Consider the following 16,885-nt stretch of genomic DNA (forward strand, 5'->3'; position numbering starts at 1 on the left):
TCGTTCCGTCCCTCGAACGGGATCAGACCAATATTCTCAAACCATCGCTGAAGGTACCCATTGACCTCCTCACTCTTCAGTTGGTGGAACCAATGACCGATCCCCTCGACAAGATGTATTTCATCAAACTCACTGCTCGGAGACAAATAACTGCACTCCGTCGTGACCCAATATTCGATATTTCCAATCGTCAACCGCGGGCACCTAATCTTGCCGTCGTGCTGAGCCGCAGAGACCTCTCGCCTCCCAACTGCTTGTGGATCAACTTAGCATGCAAATGACTGGGCCAGAATGACATTCATATCTCCCCCCGTACGACGTCTGCCGACCCAGGTCAAGTGCCAAGCAGGGACCGTTGGGGGATACAGGGCGGGTCCAAAGAGCATGGTGAGGTTCTGCAAGATCAGCAGAGGGTCGGTGAGATACTTGTCCACGGTTTCGCTTGGGATCGAGTGAAGCGGGTCAAGTATCACCATCGCACGCGTCAGATCAGGCCTCACGGTGGCGAAGTGGTACGCCACGGCCGTGCCGAGAGAATGAGCATTGACGACGACGGATGAGACATTGAGGTGCTGTAGAAGGGCGATGAAGTCCAAGGCTGCGGATTGAGGATAGTAGTTGATAATGGACGGATCGGCGTCTGGTCCGGGGTATGATTTGATGTCCGGAGTAGGAGCGGGGGCAGATGAACGTCCCTGGCGCCTGGGGTCCGGAGTAATCACTCGGAAGCCATGCGCGAGAAGGAAAGGCATCTGCCAGTTCCAATCGTGAAGGTCGCAAGTGATGCCGGGAATGAGAAGTACAGCTTATGCATCTTGTGGGCCTTCATCGAGGTAGTAAATGGAGATGTTGTTGTTGCGCTTACAGTGAGGCATGATGCAAGAGGGTGCGGATTTCGTGTAAGTCTGCGGTATTAGGTGAAGAAGATTAATACTGTAAACCTCAAGTGAACATATATATCCTGCCTCTTACGGATATCCTATCTTATATAAGTCCGAATTTACATATTTAGTACATGGACAATTCATCAATTGAAGTCGAGTGAAGCCCGATTACTTCCGCTCGGGAGATTGAGGGTAATGTCTTATTGACCTCCTGATCAGAGTCTGATCGCCGCGTCCAATCACACGTTGGCGTCTTCACCAATGCGGCATTCCCCAGCTCGCTCCCATGAACGACCCAAGAAGACTCCTCAACCACGGACTATGCGATCGGCGACTTTCGGGGGAGAACTCCTACAACAACAAGGAAGAATTTGAATAGCCTACCCGGGTATCCGAACTGAGTCTAGTTTGTGGATGACATTCCTTACCAAGCTGCGGCTGGATTCCGCATAAAGCCAAAAGTGGATTCAGCGATGTCCCTTCACACGGACCTGGACCAACTAACCCTAACAATGACAAACGACATGGGATCAGGATAATGTGTAGAGCCGCTCTGTAAAGGGCTTCAATGAGGATTATGATATGACGATGGTAATTGGTGTACCGTGTTAGTACTCAAAGTTCAGAATAAGTAGCGAGTCTTCATAGATTACACTCTTCGAGTTTTGGATGGAAAGTATACGCATAAGTCAAGACTGCAGTCTCATTGGAACATGTACGCAGCTTCCTGATCTCGACGATGCTCTCACTGAATCTCAGGCGGTCTCTATTCCTCCGTCTGACAAGCTTTGGACGGGGCCAGCCGCACATCACGTGTCTAACCATGAAAATCGCTCATTCTGCTCAGTACACATGGCTATCTCACATGCATTCGGGATTGAGACAGCGAACTAAGTCACCTCAATTTCTCTGGTCGAAATGAGGAAGGAGCTGTTTTACTAAGCGATCAGCTCTAACCTGAGGGATTGTAGGGCTCTCGAATGGTTCGATTGGCTTGGAAGATCGAACTGATGCTCAAATGAGAGAGCCACCGAGGTGCGAGGATCTACAGACGTCCCGAAATGCTAACCCGGCCCCCGTCCAGTTCGAGCGCCTATTCACAGCTATCTTATTGAATCAAAGGGCTCTCAAAGTAGGCGGCTAAACCAGCTGCGAATTCGTTGTACGGAGTATCGAGTGATCAATACCAAGCACACGAGGGTTCGAAAACGGTGTCCGAGCCTAGTGTAGGTATTGGAAAGTAATGGACGCATTGAGGTCGCAGACAAGCTCCATTCGAGGCAGTAGACCGACCGGCAGCTCAACGATGCTTCCCCGCTGCACGCTGCGAGGTCTGGGCAACGTGGCAAGCTACATGTCAGTTTCCACAATTTGTCGACCGTCAGAATCGCGATCAAAGGATGGACTTGTCATGGAGTTTCTTTTCTCAATCTCAATACTCCTTCATCAGTGGGTTTGTGAACACAGCATGATAAGCGCAACAGGATCGGAAATCTCACTGCCGACCGCCAGAGATCGGGGTCCGTGTGGCCTGAAACTGCATAGAGGCCTGAACATTAGTTGCTTTTTTCAATCAGCTCCGCTACAACTTCCCATTAGAGCGAGATGCAGATGGGCGCCAGGTGATATGTCACATATCAGCCCTCCCAGTAAAAGGCGCAGCAAAGGGTCGTGAGGAGAAACACACTCGGAATGCGAGACGTCGATTATAGGCATTGGGCGAGAGAAGAGACATGGCTGGTTCTTGGCCCGTATGGGGATTAAGTAATTAATAGGATGCAGCCCATTATCTCACAATGAAGTTGCTTGCACTTTCAACGGTCTTCATCCTCTGCCGGAAAATTCAAAGCGGTATCCGTAGTTCTAGTCACGGGATGCGATCGATAAGAACGGACACTCGGTCAAAGACGGCCGTGGTCCCTCGCAAATTCGAATTTGTGGCCGCTTGGAACGGAGCGGTCAAGAAGCCACATGAAAGCTGGCCACGTAGGATTGGCCGCCCAGCGCGTACAAAATACTGCGAATAGCAGTGAGTTAGCAGGGCTAGGAACAAGTTAGGTCGAACATTACTCGTCTCAACCTGATAACCGGGCACCTGGGAATGGATGGCGCCGGCTTGAGCGGCCCTGATGAGACCCAATAAACGCCACCAATCGTCCCACCACATACCAGTACTACAGGGCATAGGCGAGCAGAGGCTGGGATTCAAGGGGTGGTCCTGTACGTAGGTTCCAGGGTAGAGATGCAGTCATCAATGGCAGAGACGACGGCAACAATGACATGATTCCCCTCTCTTTTTCTCAGTCTGGCAGGTGGACGGTGTCACTAACAACATCGTAGCGCAAGGGCTGAAGCAATCCATCACCCGCCAGAAGAAACATCGGAAGAAGACTGAGCCTTTCCCATGTCCCTATCCCGATGCTACTTGTCCATAATCTCATGTATCCGTAGGCCTGCCCCCATACTATCCACCGCCGCCAGCGACATGAATGAGATCGCTTGACCTTCCTGGCGTTTGCAAAATTGTTAAATGTGGTGTGTAATATCAGGCTGGCAAATTTCTGGGGCTTTCGTGGCGGTTATCAAATATGCCATGGGCTCAGTCCGGGTTAGGTATCTAAATCTGCCGCACCCGCTTCTTGCCTGACCACTCCCTGCTACCTTTTCCAGTCCCTTAGTCTCATGCTTCTCGTCAAATCCCTTCAAACCAGAGATAGGGGTAAGACAAACGCATTCCAGTACCCAAACCTTAACCCCCTGCTTGAGAGGAAAAGCCTAGACCCCAGACGCACCCGGGCACACCTTTCGTCAACCCCGCCTCCACACTCTTGACTCGGGCAGACTTCCCGTTCACTAGGTTGAAAGACGGGTGGTCTGATTCATGGGTCATCCAGGCTAGGGTAGCTTGAACTTCGGAGCCAGGCCCGCTAGAGATTACGACGCAAAGTTGCAGCCAAAACATCGTCATTCTCTCACTCATTCCAACCAGTTTCACACAGTTCGTCGAGGCTTCACATCTTACGCGAAACGAGCTCAAAAGACGTGAATACTGCGGCAAAGTAGAGGCACACACTCGAGCAGCTACAAGCTGTGTTATTACGATGGGCACAGGAAGCAATCCAGGTAGCCCTAGCGCGGGCCCTTCTGATGGCTCGCGACGCGACGATCCCGATGGTGAGCTAAGACCTTTCACTTTTTGAGGTGGTCTTAAGGAATGGGGAGGCTCGGAACATCACAGTATACGACAAGCGACGCGTCATATTTTCTCTCGTTTGAGGGATGGTAATAACAAAAGACAGCAGCGTCTGCATCTACGGCACCCACGGCTGGCGGTTCAAGTACGGAGCAAACGGCGATGACGGCCTCCGAAGCAACGACGACATCAACCGAGCCGCTTCCAGCAGTATCAAGCATTCCCGACCCTCCGACAGAAATCCTCGCCGGACCTTCCACCGAACATGCTCTTGAGGCCGGCGGAACTGACGACGATGATGAGTTCACTCCCAGTGTATTTGACGGATCATCAATCGCCGACGACAGGAGTCAAAGAACTGACTCGACCTCGCTGAACTCCAGCGTCTACGAGCATAGCTTCCAGCACGGACGCCGTTACCACAAGTTCCGCCACGGGCGGTACCCGATTCCCAACGACGAGACAGAACAGAACCGCGAGGACATGCTGCACGCTATGATGCTGGAAGCTACAGACGGGAAGCTGTACTTTGCACCCATCGGGGACAACCCACAGAAGATAATTGATCTGGGTACAGGAACAGGTATCTGGGCAATCGAGAGTAAGTGAAAGTCTCCAAATGTCTCCACGAGAGTGAGATAAATGCGAGAGGGCACTAGGCAGCTGACCGGAAGAACAGTGGGAGACTTATTCCCAAGCGCGGAGATCCATGGTCTCGACTTGAGTCCCATCCAGCCCGTTTGGGTACCACCAAATGTCAAGTTCTTGGTTGATGACGTTGAGGATACATGGTTGAACGGCCGGAACTTTGATTTTGTTCACCTAAGAAACATGGTACCCGTTCTAAAGTCACCCGTCGGCCTGCTACGAAATGCATACGAGTATGTTCTATGACTTCAATTGTCATTCCCTACCTGACCATAGTGTTGCTGACACTCCGTAGGCATATGAAACCCGGCGGCTGGGTCGAGCTTCAAGATGTTGACGGCCAGGTTCACTGTGACGATGGCACTATGCCCTCTGACTGGCCCCTTGTCCGCTTCACGAACCATCTCGTAGAGGCGTTCGCAAAATTTGGGACGAACTCTCACGCCGCTGTGTTTGGACGGCAATATCTGGAACAGGCTGGTTTCGTCAACATTCAACATCACACGGTGAAGTTACCGTATGGAACGTGGCCTAGGGATAAGTGAGTGTTACCAGAACGTCCACATACATAACTCGCGAGATTCTAACAAGCACTTCTCTCAGAATAATGCGGCTGATTGGCATGTACTACCGCACGGCTTGCGAAGAGTTCTTCCCTGTAGTAGGCGCAATCCACTTCCAGATGTTGGGATGGAGCCAGATTGAGATGGAGGTTCTCTTCGCCGAATGTCGGAATGCCATGAGGGACCCGAATGTACATGCTTACGGCATGATGCATTTCTGGAGCGCACAGAAACCTCTGTGAGAATGGGAGCTGGCAATGCTGCTAAAACATCAAAGTCTGGCATGGCGAGCGGAATAGAGATGGATGGCAACAGTATAGCCGGTCAGGACTGCCCATGAAAGCGTGCTAGTTTGCACGTATCCAACGGCATGACGCGAGCATTCCGATTGACTGTTAGCATCTGGTGATCGTCTTCGTGGGGACGCATTTCCTCACTTGCAAATGCGCGGGCACTTTTACTTTTGCTTTTGTGGGAATATGGGTCTGACAATACTCGTCAAAGACAAGAATACGACTGAACCAAAGTTACCAAGCTACTTGGCGATTCTCATTGGTCCACATTGTTTTAGCTGCAGGTGAGCCGTTGGGGACGCGATCCGCGGGTTTTCATAAGGTATTGACTGCATGCACATAAGATCTGGTCAGGTGTGTATCGCCTCAATCTACTCGCAGACCCAGAGGCTAGCATCGAGCTGATGCTGTGCCTCTCATGCTCTCAGCTGTTCTATTTCTAGTGAGGAAGGGTCTTTTACTGCGCTGCCCCTTCTTGTGCATCTTCACAACCTCATGATCTCTGTGCCTGGTGGCTGAAACGGCGTTAAGATAACATACGAGAATCGCCCTGGCCCGTCCATATCCATTTTTCTGATGTTGCGTGCCGGGAACGGAACGTAACACCAGCATTGGTGATCTCAAATTTCGCACGAATACCCATGCATTTCTCCTTCTTGCAATTCCCATGGGCAGAAAGTGTAGCAAGCTGAGCAGAATTTCGGGCTTGCACCGCAACGGTCGGCCGCCCTCTACCTATGCGGACAAGTGGGTGACAAAATGGGATGCCGCTCAATAGGTACTCTCTCTATCACTCTTTATACTATTCCTGTTTCTGCTATTATTCTTATTATTACTACTATTATTATATCTATACTATGTTTCTTAAGAGGCATTTTATATAGAATATTTCAAAGTTAGAAAATGATAATGATAATGAAAAGTGAATGACGAGAAGGATAGGAATAGAGCTAGGTACTTTGTGCGGAGCGATAATCCGTTTTATCACCCACTTGGCGGGGGCCGGAGGCGTGAGCTTTCATTGACCGGATGATTGTTGACAGTTTGCCATCTGAATCCTTCAAGGACACCATGCATGTCCTTACCGACCAAAGTCCCTTGAAAATAACCCCAAATCATTACTCTCCGGCTGATCTAGGCCATTCCTGATTATTCACGGGCACGGAGTGTTTGACAGCACACTTAGACACATCCAATGTCGATTTCGTTGACATACGAGATACGAGCGAGTTTAACACCTGCTTCAAATCGTAGTATGAGATATGCTAGGTACCTACTTGTTTGGAATCTTACCCCCGCCGATCCACGCGACAGAATTGAGAGACATCATCCTTACTCAGATTGCATCTGCGACGGCTCGGCACGATAAGCAAACGGTCTTGGTACCAGTTAGAGGCGGAAAATAGGAACTTTCGTGCAGCTTGGTCGGGAGGAGCCTTTGCTGACGTGGGATCTTTCGTCCAATATTTCACAGCCCAGCCCTACCTCCGAATCCTGACGTTAGATGCTTGTGGACTTTTGACGTATCACTTCCATTATTTCGCCCGAGGGGGTAATGCAGCTTTCGATAGTCGACCCAAGATCAACTGCATGTCAGAAAGAGTCGAGTCCAGGCGTGTTTTAGTCCTAGTCTTGACCTTTCTGAGACAGCATCATCGACATTTGGCAAGTAATGAACCTTGCAATGATCGACTTTGGCTGAGATTGCTGACCCCAAGCCAACCATTAATACCTGAAATGGCAAGTTCATGCTCAGGCAAAACTTTTGGCAGAGTGATAAGTATATCAGGTTCACCAATATTTCTCTTGTCAGACCAAAGTGTTCATTCAACCCAAGTGATTTCATGTAATTTACTATTCGCCACTAACTCTAAACGTTCGGTTGTGAAGAATATCTCAACCCTCCATCTGGCCGACCATCAATCCATGTCATTTCATCATGGCTCCATTTTTGGAATCGGTTACAGAAACGCCCGTGAGTAGCTCCCTCGTACTACGTTCGCACTATGATTTCTAACCTTCGAGTTCTGCTTTGCAGCCGAATGGGCAGTTAGGGTTGACAGAACTGTTGCCAGCCAATATGGAGCCTATTGCGATTTGCGGCATGGCCTTGAGGCTACCCGGTGGCATCGCAACTCCTGAGGAATTCTGGCAATTCCTGGTGGACAAAAGAGACGCCCGGTGCCAGATTCCTGCATCCAGATTCAATGCGTCCAGCTACTATTCTGAGACCGGAAAACCTGGTCACATCAAGACCCAGCATGGATACTTCCTTGACGACTCCGTCGATCTTGGGGCGCTCGATACCACGTTTTTTCGAATGCCAAAGAATGAGGTTGAGCGGGCTGATCCTCAGCAAAGACTACTCCTCGAGCTGACGAGAGAATGCTTAGAGAGTGCCGGCGAAGTTCACTATCGCGGCAAAACGATTGGAACTTTCGTCGGGTGCTTCGGTGAAGACTGGCTCGAGACGTTGACCAAAGACAGCGAAGTCGTTGGCCAGTACAAGATTACCGGCTACGGAGACTTCATGCTCTCTAATCGACTGTCTTACGAATACGACCTCAAAGGACCGAGCATGACCATCAGGACTGGCTGCTCCTCTGCCCTGATTGGACTCCATGAAGCATGCATGTCTATTCAGCACGGCCAGTGCAATGCCGCTATCGTTGCTGGATCTAACCTCATCTTGGCACCTGGACTGTATGTCAGCATGTCTGAACAGGGAGTTCTGTCGCCGAATGGCTCTTGTCGAACTTTTGACGCGGCCGCCGACGGCTATGCCCGGGGAGAAGCCGTCAATGTCGTCTACGTTAAACGCTTGAGCGATGCCATTCGAGATGGTAATCCAGTTCGTGCCGTCATTAGGGGGACATCATCCAACGCAGATGGCAAAACACCGAGCTTGACGATTCCAAGTTTCGAGAGTCACGAAGCCATGATTCGTCGTGCCTACAGTATGGCAGCGATTAGTGCATCAGATATTGCCCAGACTGGGTTCGTGGAGTGTCATGGTACCGGGACTCCTGCAGGCGATCCCATCGAGACGACAGCCATTGCAAAGGTGTTCGGTGATTCCGGAGTTCACATTGGTTCTTGTAAGCCCAACATCGGCCATTCGGAAGGTGCTTCCGGCATCACATCCCTCATCAAATCCATCATGGCATTGGAGTACAGGGTGATCCCCCCGAACATCAAGTTTGACAGGCCGAATCCGAAGATTCCGTTTGAGGAGAAGAATCTTAGAGTACCCCTTGAACCAACACCCTGGCCAGAGGATCGGGCTGAACGGGTGTCTGTCAACTCTTTTGGAATTGGAGGTGCCAACGCACACGTCGTAATCGAGTCCGCGGCGACCTTCCTCGGTCGCCTTGGACGCCCGTCTATCCCGGATCCAATGTTGAGCATCTGGAACCAGGCACAACTTATGACATACTCCGCCAACACAGCCGATTCTTTGCGAAGACAGGTCATCAACAACCAAAGATACATCGCTCAACACCCTGAAATTCTCAATGACATTGCTTACACTCTCGCTGCTCGCCGTGCCCACCTACCGCAGCGAGCCTTTTCAGTGATGGAGAATGGCATCGAGCTGAACACATCAACACTTGTCAAAGCACCCAGCATCCCCGCGGACCTCGCCCTTGTATTCACGGGTCAAGGAGCTCAGTGGCCAGGGATGGCGCTAGAGTTGATGTTGAGCAACCGCGTATTCGCGCAGTCTATCCGACACATGGACAAGGTTTTGAGTTTCCTACCAGATGGACCATCCTGGACCTTAATTGAGGAGCTTAACAAGCCGAAAGAGTCGAGTCGACTGCAAGAAGCCTGTATCTCTCAGCCGCTTTGTACAGCCGTGCAGATTGCCTTAGTAGATACCCTCCGAGCCACAGCGGGCATTAAACCGTTTGCTGTGGTTGGCCACTCTTCTGGAGAGATGGCTGCCGCTTACGCTTGCGGAAAGCTCACATCGGATGAGGCGATTGTTGCGGCATACTATCGCGGAGTTGTCTCATCAGAAGTCACCATGTCGGGTGCAATGGCCGCAGTAGGTATGGGTCGAACTGAAGTTCTTCCGTTCCTAAGACCAGGCGTTGGAATCGCTTGCGAAAACTCACCCACAAGTGTCACCATCTCTGGCGATTCCCAGATCGTTCAGGCAATTCTCAACCAGATTCTTGAGGCAAAGCCCGATACCCTTGCTCGCCTACTCAAGGTCGACACTGCATATCATTCTCACCACATGCAGGAAGTGGGAGACCGATATCTCACTTTGACGTCTCCTCATATCGATGCCTCGAAGTCCATGGTTATTTCTTCCACTTCAATGTTCTCTCCAGTGACAGGCAGCCTCCTACCGCCAAATTGGATGGCCGATGCGCAGTACTGGAGGTTAAATCTTGAGTCTCCAGTGTTGTTCAACGCAGCTGTAACTAAGTTGGTTGAAGCCCACAAGAGTCAAAGCAACAACCACTTGATATTTCTCGAGGTTGGCCCGCACTCAGCTTTGGCCGGACCTTTGCGGCAGATCCTTGCGCAGGCCTCGTTGAACCTGTCCTACGCTTCCTGTCTCGTCAGGACAAAGAACGCGACAGAGTCTTTCTTGACAGCTCTTGGGCAACTCTGGCAACTCGGCCTTGAGATTGACTTTAACCTTCTCACCAATCCCGAACGAACCGCCAATGTGGTTACAGACTTACCCCCGTACCCATGGCATCATGATCATTCATTGCTCTTTTCAAGTCGCATTTCCGATGAGTGGCGGCACCGAAGCTTCCCAAAACATGAGATTCTCGGGGTGAGGGTTCCAGAAAGCTCTCTTAATGAGCCCGTGTTTCGCAACATGCTGTCCTTGGATCATGTACCATGGATTTCGGACCACAATATCAAGGGCGACGTCATCTTTCCCTGTGCAGGCTACATTGGTATGGCTGGGGAAGCTGTAAGGCAACTCAGGACGGGAAGCTTCACTGGATACTCAATGCGCAACATTGTCATTGATATGTCAATGGTCTTGAGTGCGAACAAGGCCACAGAAGTCATTACGAGCCTTAGAAAAGAGAGGCTAACGGACAGCCTTGATAGTCCTTGGTGGGGTTTTACGATTACCTCTTTCAATGGTTCCACCTGGATGAAGCACTGCAGCGGTCAAGTCAAAGCCCTTGAGGATAAGGCTCGAGTCTCGAGTTTTTATCGTCAAGATCTTCTTCGTGACGTCAGCTCCGACAAATGGTACCAAGCTCTCCGCAATGTCGGCGCCAATTACGGTCCATACTTTCAAGGCTTGTCGGATATCACTTGCTCTCCAACAGAGAACATCTCTGCTGGTACAGCAACACATACCATCCGAGACGGGTCTTACTATGCAATCCACCCAACGAAAGTCGACTTCTTTCTCCAACTGTTCAGCGTTGCTGCAATGAAGGGCATCGGACACAAACTCGACATCATGAACGTTCCGACTTTCATCGAGGCTCTTGAGCTTCTCGATTGTGACTCAGAGGTACGAATGGAGGTAGAGGCAACTCAGACCCCTCGTGGTCTGCTCTTAGGAAGGGGGCTGGGCCTTAGCTCTGAAAAAGAGCTTGTCATCTCACTTAAGGGAGTGAAGTTGAGTCCACTCGAAAACGAAGTGTCATGTGAAGATCTTGATCCTCATGCTGGAGCAAGGACTTTCTGGCAGGCGGAAATTGATTTCCTCAAGATCTCGGATCTGATCGAACCTCATCCTGAACAGAAATATCTCAGTCGTACCCGAGATCTCACGCTTTCTTACATCAAGGAAGCTCTGAGACGCCTAGAAGGCGTTGTGAGTGTGCAGCCACACCTATCACGGTTCCTCGCCTGGATGCAACATCAACCAGTGCTGCCCGGCGCCAAGAGCTTAAGAAGTGATGAAATTGAGTTGGGTCCTTTCGGTCCTCTCGATGTTGCGATGCGTGTAGTCTTGGACAATATTGGCCCTATTTTCAGAGGCCAAACCGAGCCTCTTGAGGTTCTTTTGCCAAACAACATCTTGACTTCTGTCTACGATTGTTTGAACATCACCAACAGGGAACCACTCTTCCGTGCACTTGGCCACTCAAAACCCAACCTCAGAATCTTGGAAATTGGGGCTGGGACAGGAGGGACTACAAGCAAAGTTATTCACTGGTTGAGAGGACCGACCGGCGCATCTCTGTATTCCGAATACACATACACCGATGTATCTGCCGGGTTCTTTTCTGCCGCAAAGGACAGATTCAGCTCCCACTCAAACATGTCCTTTAAGGTGCTCGACATATCAAAGGACCCGATCAGTCAAGGGTTTGAGCCAGGAACTTACGATTTGGTGATTGCGGCCAACGTTCTTCACGCCACTCCAAGTCTGAAGGAAACCTTGGCCAACGTCCACAAACTTTTACACCCCGAAGGGAGGCTGTATATGGAAGAGCTGTCATACGATGCCTTACCGCTCAATTTCGTCATGGGTATCCTTCCAGGCTGGTGGCTTGGAGCTGAGGACCAGAGACCAGACCAACCACACGTTACACCCGAGCGCTGGGATGTGGAACTCAGAAATGCTGGCTTCAACGGCCTCGAGGGCGTCGCCTATGATTCCGACCGTCCGAACAATCTGCTTGCTTTCATTACTGCCAAGCCTGTCCCAGTCTGCACGACTCCCAGAAGTGTCACGATATTGTATGATCTGAACTCTTTCGACCTCGGAAACAACCTTCGAGACGTTCTGGTGCAAGGAACTCTGCAGAGTGTAAACCTGCACGACATTTCAAAGGAACTTCCATCCGAATCAAGCGACTTCATCTCGGTCCTTGATCTCGAGACTCCATTCTTCGACGGCATCAGCCCGGAAGCATTCGACAAGTTCCGTGGCTTAGTCACAGAGGCTTCAAGTCGACAGGCTAGAGTCTTTTGGCTCACTCGCTCTTCTCAACTCAAATGCTCCGACCCACGATGGGGTCAAACTATCGGTGCCGCACGGTCTATACGGAATGAGCTTAGCTTAGACTTCGCAACTTGCGAAGTCGATCAGATCACTTCGGCTTCACTCAGCGCTATCTCGCGGGTTTTTAATAAGTTTCAAAGGAGTGACCATAATGCCCGAAGTTCGTTGGAGTATGAGTACAGCATCTTGGATGGTACGATACAGACTTCCAGGTTGCATCCCATCAATGTTAACGATGAACTGGAAGCTTGTGGTTCAGATCCTATCGAATTAGTCCATGATCTACGCATCGGTAGATACGGCCGCTTGAACACGCTCGACTGGTATCCAAAGGCAAGGCAGCCATTGAGAGGTGATGAGGTGCTTGTAGAAGCCAAGGCTGTCGGAATGAACTTTAAGGTAGGCATTACGTTTTTCTGTGTCGACACAACAAAAGCTGCAATGAACAACTGACAATTTGTAGGATGTCCTCATCGCCATGGGTATCGTTGACTCAAACATGAGTAATCTCGGCTTGGAAGCCGCCGGAATCGTCCGCGAAACTGGACCCGATGTCACAACCCTCGTCTCCGGCGATAGAGTCTTCGTCTTCGGCGGTGGCTGTTTCTCCACCGGCATCACAATTTTGGAGAAGTTGTGCGTCAAGATTCCAAACTCGTTGGCATTCCAAGATGCTGCTACGATGCCATGCGTGTTTTCGACTGTAATTCACGGCCTACTTGATATTGGACGCCTCACTAAGGGAGACTCTGTCTTGATTCACTCTGCTTGTGGAGGCGTGGGCCTTGCGGCAATCCAGATCTGCAAGATGGTGGGTGCAGATATCTATTGTACTGTGGGCAGTGACGAAAAGGTGCAATACCTTGAGTCAACGTATGGGATACCGAGAGAACGAATCCTCAATTCTCGCAACGATTCTTTCCTTGGAGCTATCCAGGAGTTGACTGGCGGTCGGGGTGTAGACGTCGTCCTCAACTCACTGAGCGGTGAGCTGCTGCACGCTTCCTGGAACTGTGTGGCGGAATTTGGTAAGATGATTGAGATTGGGAAGCGTGACCTAATCGGTAACGGCAAGCTCGCACTGAATGTCTTCGAGCTTAATCGGAGTTATCACGGCGTGGATCTCGGACATCTGATCGAACTCAAGCCGAAAGAAGGAAACAGGTAGGAACGACCCTGGAAGATGTCGAGATTCGATGGCTATACTAACAGATCATTAGATTATTGAGACGAATTGTCGAGTACTACGAACAAGGCCACATCGGCCCGATCGCTCCAACAAAGGTTTTCGGCGCGGCAATGGTCGAAGAGTGCTTTAGGTTCATGCAAAAAGGCCAGCATATCGGCAAAATCGTGGTGAGGATGGATTCCACAAGGGAGAATCTATCCATCGGGTCTACTTCCAATGGCAAGCCTTCGTTCAACGGCGACTCCAGCTACCTCCTTGTTGGCGGCTTGGGTGGTCTTGGACGTTCAGTCTCTAATTGGATGGTCGAGCATGGTGCAAAGCATCTGATCTTCTTATCCCGACAGGGTGCGAAGACGACCGAGAATCAAAGGTTTGTGGCAGAGCTTGAAGCCCAAGGATGCTCAGCCATCACCGTTCGAGGGGATATCAGCTCGCTATCAGATGTCGATCGAGCCATCAAAGCTGGGAGCCAGCCAGTCCGCGGCGTCATCAACATGTCGATGGTTCTACAAGACCAAAGCTTTGCCAATATGAGCCATGATGAGTGGACGGCAGCGGCAGATCCAAAGGTCAAGGGAACGTGGAACCTTCACCACGCCTGTGTTAACGCAGGGCTGGACTTGGATTTCTTTTTACTCTTCAGCTCTATTTCAGGCATCTATGGGCAAAGAGGACAGGCCAACTATGCCGGAGCAAACACTTTTCTCGACGCGTTCGTCCAGTACCGCCAAGGTCTGGGCTTGAGGGCTGGTGTCGTTGACGTTGGCGCCATGTTGGACTCGGGCTATCTGGCCGACAACCCGGTGCTGATGGAGAGACCGATGGGTCAAGGTATCTACGGCATCAAGATCCCTCAACTTCTGGATGCCCTCGCATTGGTTCTCAGTGCACCAGAACCCAGTGCCGAATGCGCAGCAGCGTCTACATTCGTCAACAATGCTCAGCTTGTGCTTGGCCATCGCAGTCTCACGTCTTTGAGTGACCCGGCTAATAGAGTTCCATGGAAAGAAGATCGACGAATGGGATACTACTTCAACTTGGAAAACGACCAAAACGCTGTCGCGAGAAGCACCTCTTCGGATCAAGGTGCCCTGGCTGCATTCCTGAACTCGGCGGCTGCAGATCCTAACATCTTGACTTCGACGGAGACCTCAAAGTTCATCGCAAGGCAGATCGCTGTGCAACTGTTCCAATTGCTGCTGAAGCCTGTCGAGGACGAGGAAGAGATTGACGTGAATATGTCGCTTCAAGATGCAGGTCTCGATAGTTTGGTGGCGGTAGAAATGCGCGGATGGTGGAAAGGAGTATTCGGATTCGAAGTCAGTGTTTTGGAGATGCTCGGCATGGGGAGCTTACTATCTCTCGGGAAAAGAGCAGTAAAAGGGTTGGAAGAGCTTCTGGGGGTAATTGGAGATGAGAAACAGGAGCCCGGCGACAAACATGATACTGAGGGATACTTGAGGCTGAAAATGCCTTGATCGGACTTACTTAAGTTGAACGTTGGGAGACGTCTGTCCTACTAGCTGGAATGCTCCAAATTTCACTCTACAACCCGAATCAACACCTTGGTGAGAAAGGTGACGGCAACAATGCTAACTGCGACATTTCCAAGTGTTTCTCTGCTCTGGTCCGTGATAAACCTGTAGAAGCACCCTGGGCGGTGCAGTGAGGATCCTTGCGGGCGCAACACGCATGCCCGAAGGCCTCCAACTCGCGTTAAAGGCTCGGGTTTGAATGCCGTTGTCAAGCGCGGACATGGGATGACTTTTAATGCAAAGTAGAATTAGTTGCTCCATAAAGTTGCTCCCGTGAAAGAGAAACTTGGCTACCTCATGCGATTACACAGCAAAAGTCAAAGTTGCGGCAGTGCCTGATGTGTCTAACTAATCCGACCTACATTGAAACCTCCGCCGGAGTTCCCGCCATGCCGCCGTGTTTCTCCCGAACTGAGACCCACATCGTACGCGGTCCGCGTATGAGCTCAACTCAACCCCAAGAAAGAGACTGAAGGCTGTCGTAAATGGGTGTATACCGAAATTGACTATCTTTACTGCTTGCATTGATTGTGTAGAATATGCGAACTAATATGGACTGGATAACTAAACCCTCCCCAGACTCGGTCCAAACACATCGTGAAGCCGAGCTATGGTCTCCCTTTTTACTATCTATGTACTACATGTATTCTTTTTCGGATGTTTAGCTCGTCCAATGTCTCAATCATTGCACGTATCTTTGTATACTACACATAAGTACTCTGACTTTCTATCGGCATCCAAGGTACTGGGATACTGCACCCAGAACTCAGTAAGTAGCAGGAGACCTTGCCTTCGTCTTCTGGAGTGGTACCAATGCATAATACATTTGCCTGTGAGGAAGTATCCAGGCTTTAATTGACAGAAATATGGAGATCTCAAGCCAAACAGTATTCGCTTCCCCTAAACTCGAACCCCCAATGGCGAGGAGTCATAATTGTTGATCTAGTGTGTAGTGGTATCGAGTAGAGCAAGTTATTGGGGACCAGCATGCGATGACAGATTTGAAATCCACAACACTCCTACACAGCTGCACGTCTCACATAAGCGGAGCGTCGCGGTGTAACACTAAAGTTCCGCCAATTTCACCAAGCAGCAGCATGAGCAACTCCTATAGACAGGAGAAAACTTAATGGGAAAGTGTTACAAGCCTGCTGAATCTCAAAATTGCACTCTTTGAACACCACTTGTGAGAAGACCGCTTACCTTCTAGGCTAATTATAACTCAACATAAGCGATGGATCAGGGAACGTTGGCAACGAGTCTCGGTATAGTAGAGGTCATCAATTGCGAGTTTTCCATCACCGCAACTCACACCTCAGCTCTCACTATGTCTTCTCGTCAAGCACAAATATGCTACACCCATATGCAACCATTTCTGTCGATGGGTATCGTACCCTTTAATACACCGCTCATCACTGTCGTAAAGTGACTCTGGCCTTCGCTTCCGAGAGGTACTCCGTACACAACCATCAAAATATCGCACTTGGCCCCTTTTTCAACCTCGTCTACTGCCGGGCCCTTTACCGAGAATGGTGCCCCTGCTGCAGCCCTAGTCGGGTGCCGAGGTCGGCACTTAACGCCCAAGCAAGCATTCCATCCCAACGTGGGTATTTGGACACGGTACGGGCGCG

General features: G+C 50.4%; 4 protein-coding genes across 4 annotated transcripts; 2 read left to right on the forward strand and 2 right to left on the reverse strand.

Annotated features, from left to right (window-relative positions):
- Window positions 1-266: 266 nt before the first annotated feature.
- BDP55DRAFT_635829 (Alpha/Beta hydrolase protein) lies at window positions 267-752 on the reverse strand (the record flags this gene model as incomplete). The annotated part of the gene is made up of 1 exon (XM_060572823.1): window positions 267-752. The coding sequence occupies one exon, from the start codon at window positions 750-752 to the stop codon at window positions 267-269; it is 486 nt and encodes a 161-aa protein (XP_060425392.1).
- Window positions 753-2,703: 1,951 nt separating this feature from the next.
- Window positions 2,704-3,109, reverse strand: BDP55DRAFT_676040 (uncharacterized protein). Its single transcript, XM_060575784.1, has one exon. It carries the CDS (start codon window positions 3,067-3,069, stop codon window positions 2,752-2,754), a length of 318 nt encoding a protein of 105 aa, XP_060425393.1. The 5' UTR covers window positions 3,070-3,109; the 3' UTR covers window positions 2,704-2,751.
- A 1,082-nt stretch (window positions 3,110-4,191) lies between these two features.
- Window positions 4,192-5,530, forward strand: BDP55DRAFT_560410 (S-adenosyl-L-methionine-dependent methyltransferase; the record flags this gene model as incomplete). The annotated part of the gene is made up of 4 exons (XM_060569989.1): window positions 4,192-4,678; window positions 4,757-4,958; window positions 5,021-5,266; window positions 5,329-5,530. Coding segments are annotated over 4 exons (1,137 nt in total), but the record flags the coding sequence as incomplete, so codon positions are not given.
- Window positions 5,531-7,585: 2,055 nt separating this feature from the next.
- Window positions 7,586-15,519, forward strand: BDP55DRAFT_617834 (KR domain-containing protein). The gene is made up of 3 exons (XM_060571288.1): window positions 7,586-12,929; window positions 12,994-13,694; window positions 13,751-15,519. The coding sequence occupies exons 1-3, from the start codon at window positions 7,662-7,664 to the stop codon at window positions 15,195-15,197; spliced, it is 7,416 nt and encodes a 2,471-aa protein (XP_060425395.1). The 5' UTR covers window positions 7,586-7,661; the 3' UTR covers window positions 15,198-15,519.
- Window positions 15,520-16,885: the final 1,366 nt, after the last annotated feature.

This window comes from Colletotrichum godetiae (genome assembly GCF_030913485.1).
Source record: "Colletotrichum godetiae strain CBS 193.32 chromosome Unknown BDP55scaffold_47, whole genome shotgun sequence".
Taxonomy (NCBI): Eukaryota; Fungi; Ascomycota; class Sordariomycetes; order Glomerellales; family Glomerellaceae; genus Colletotrichum; species Colletotrichum godetiae.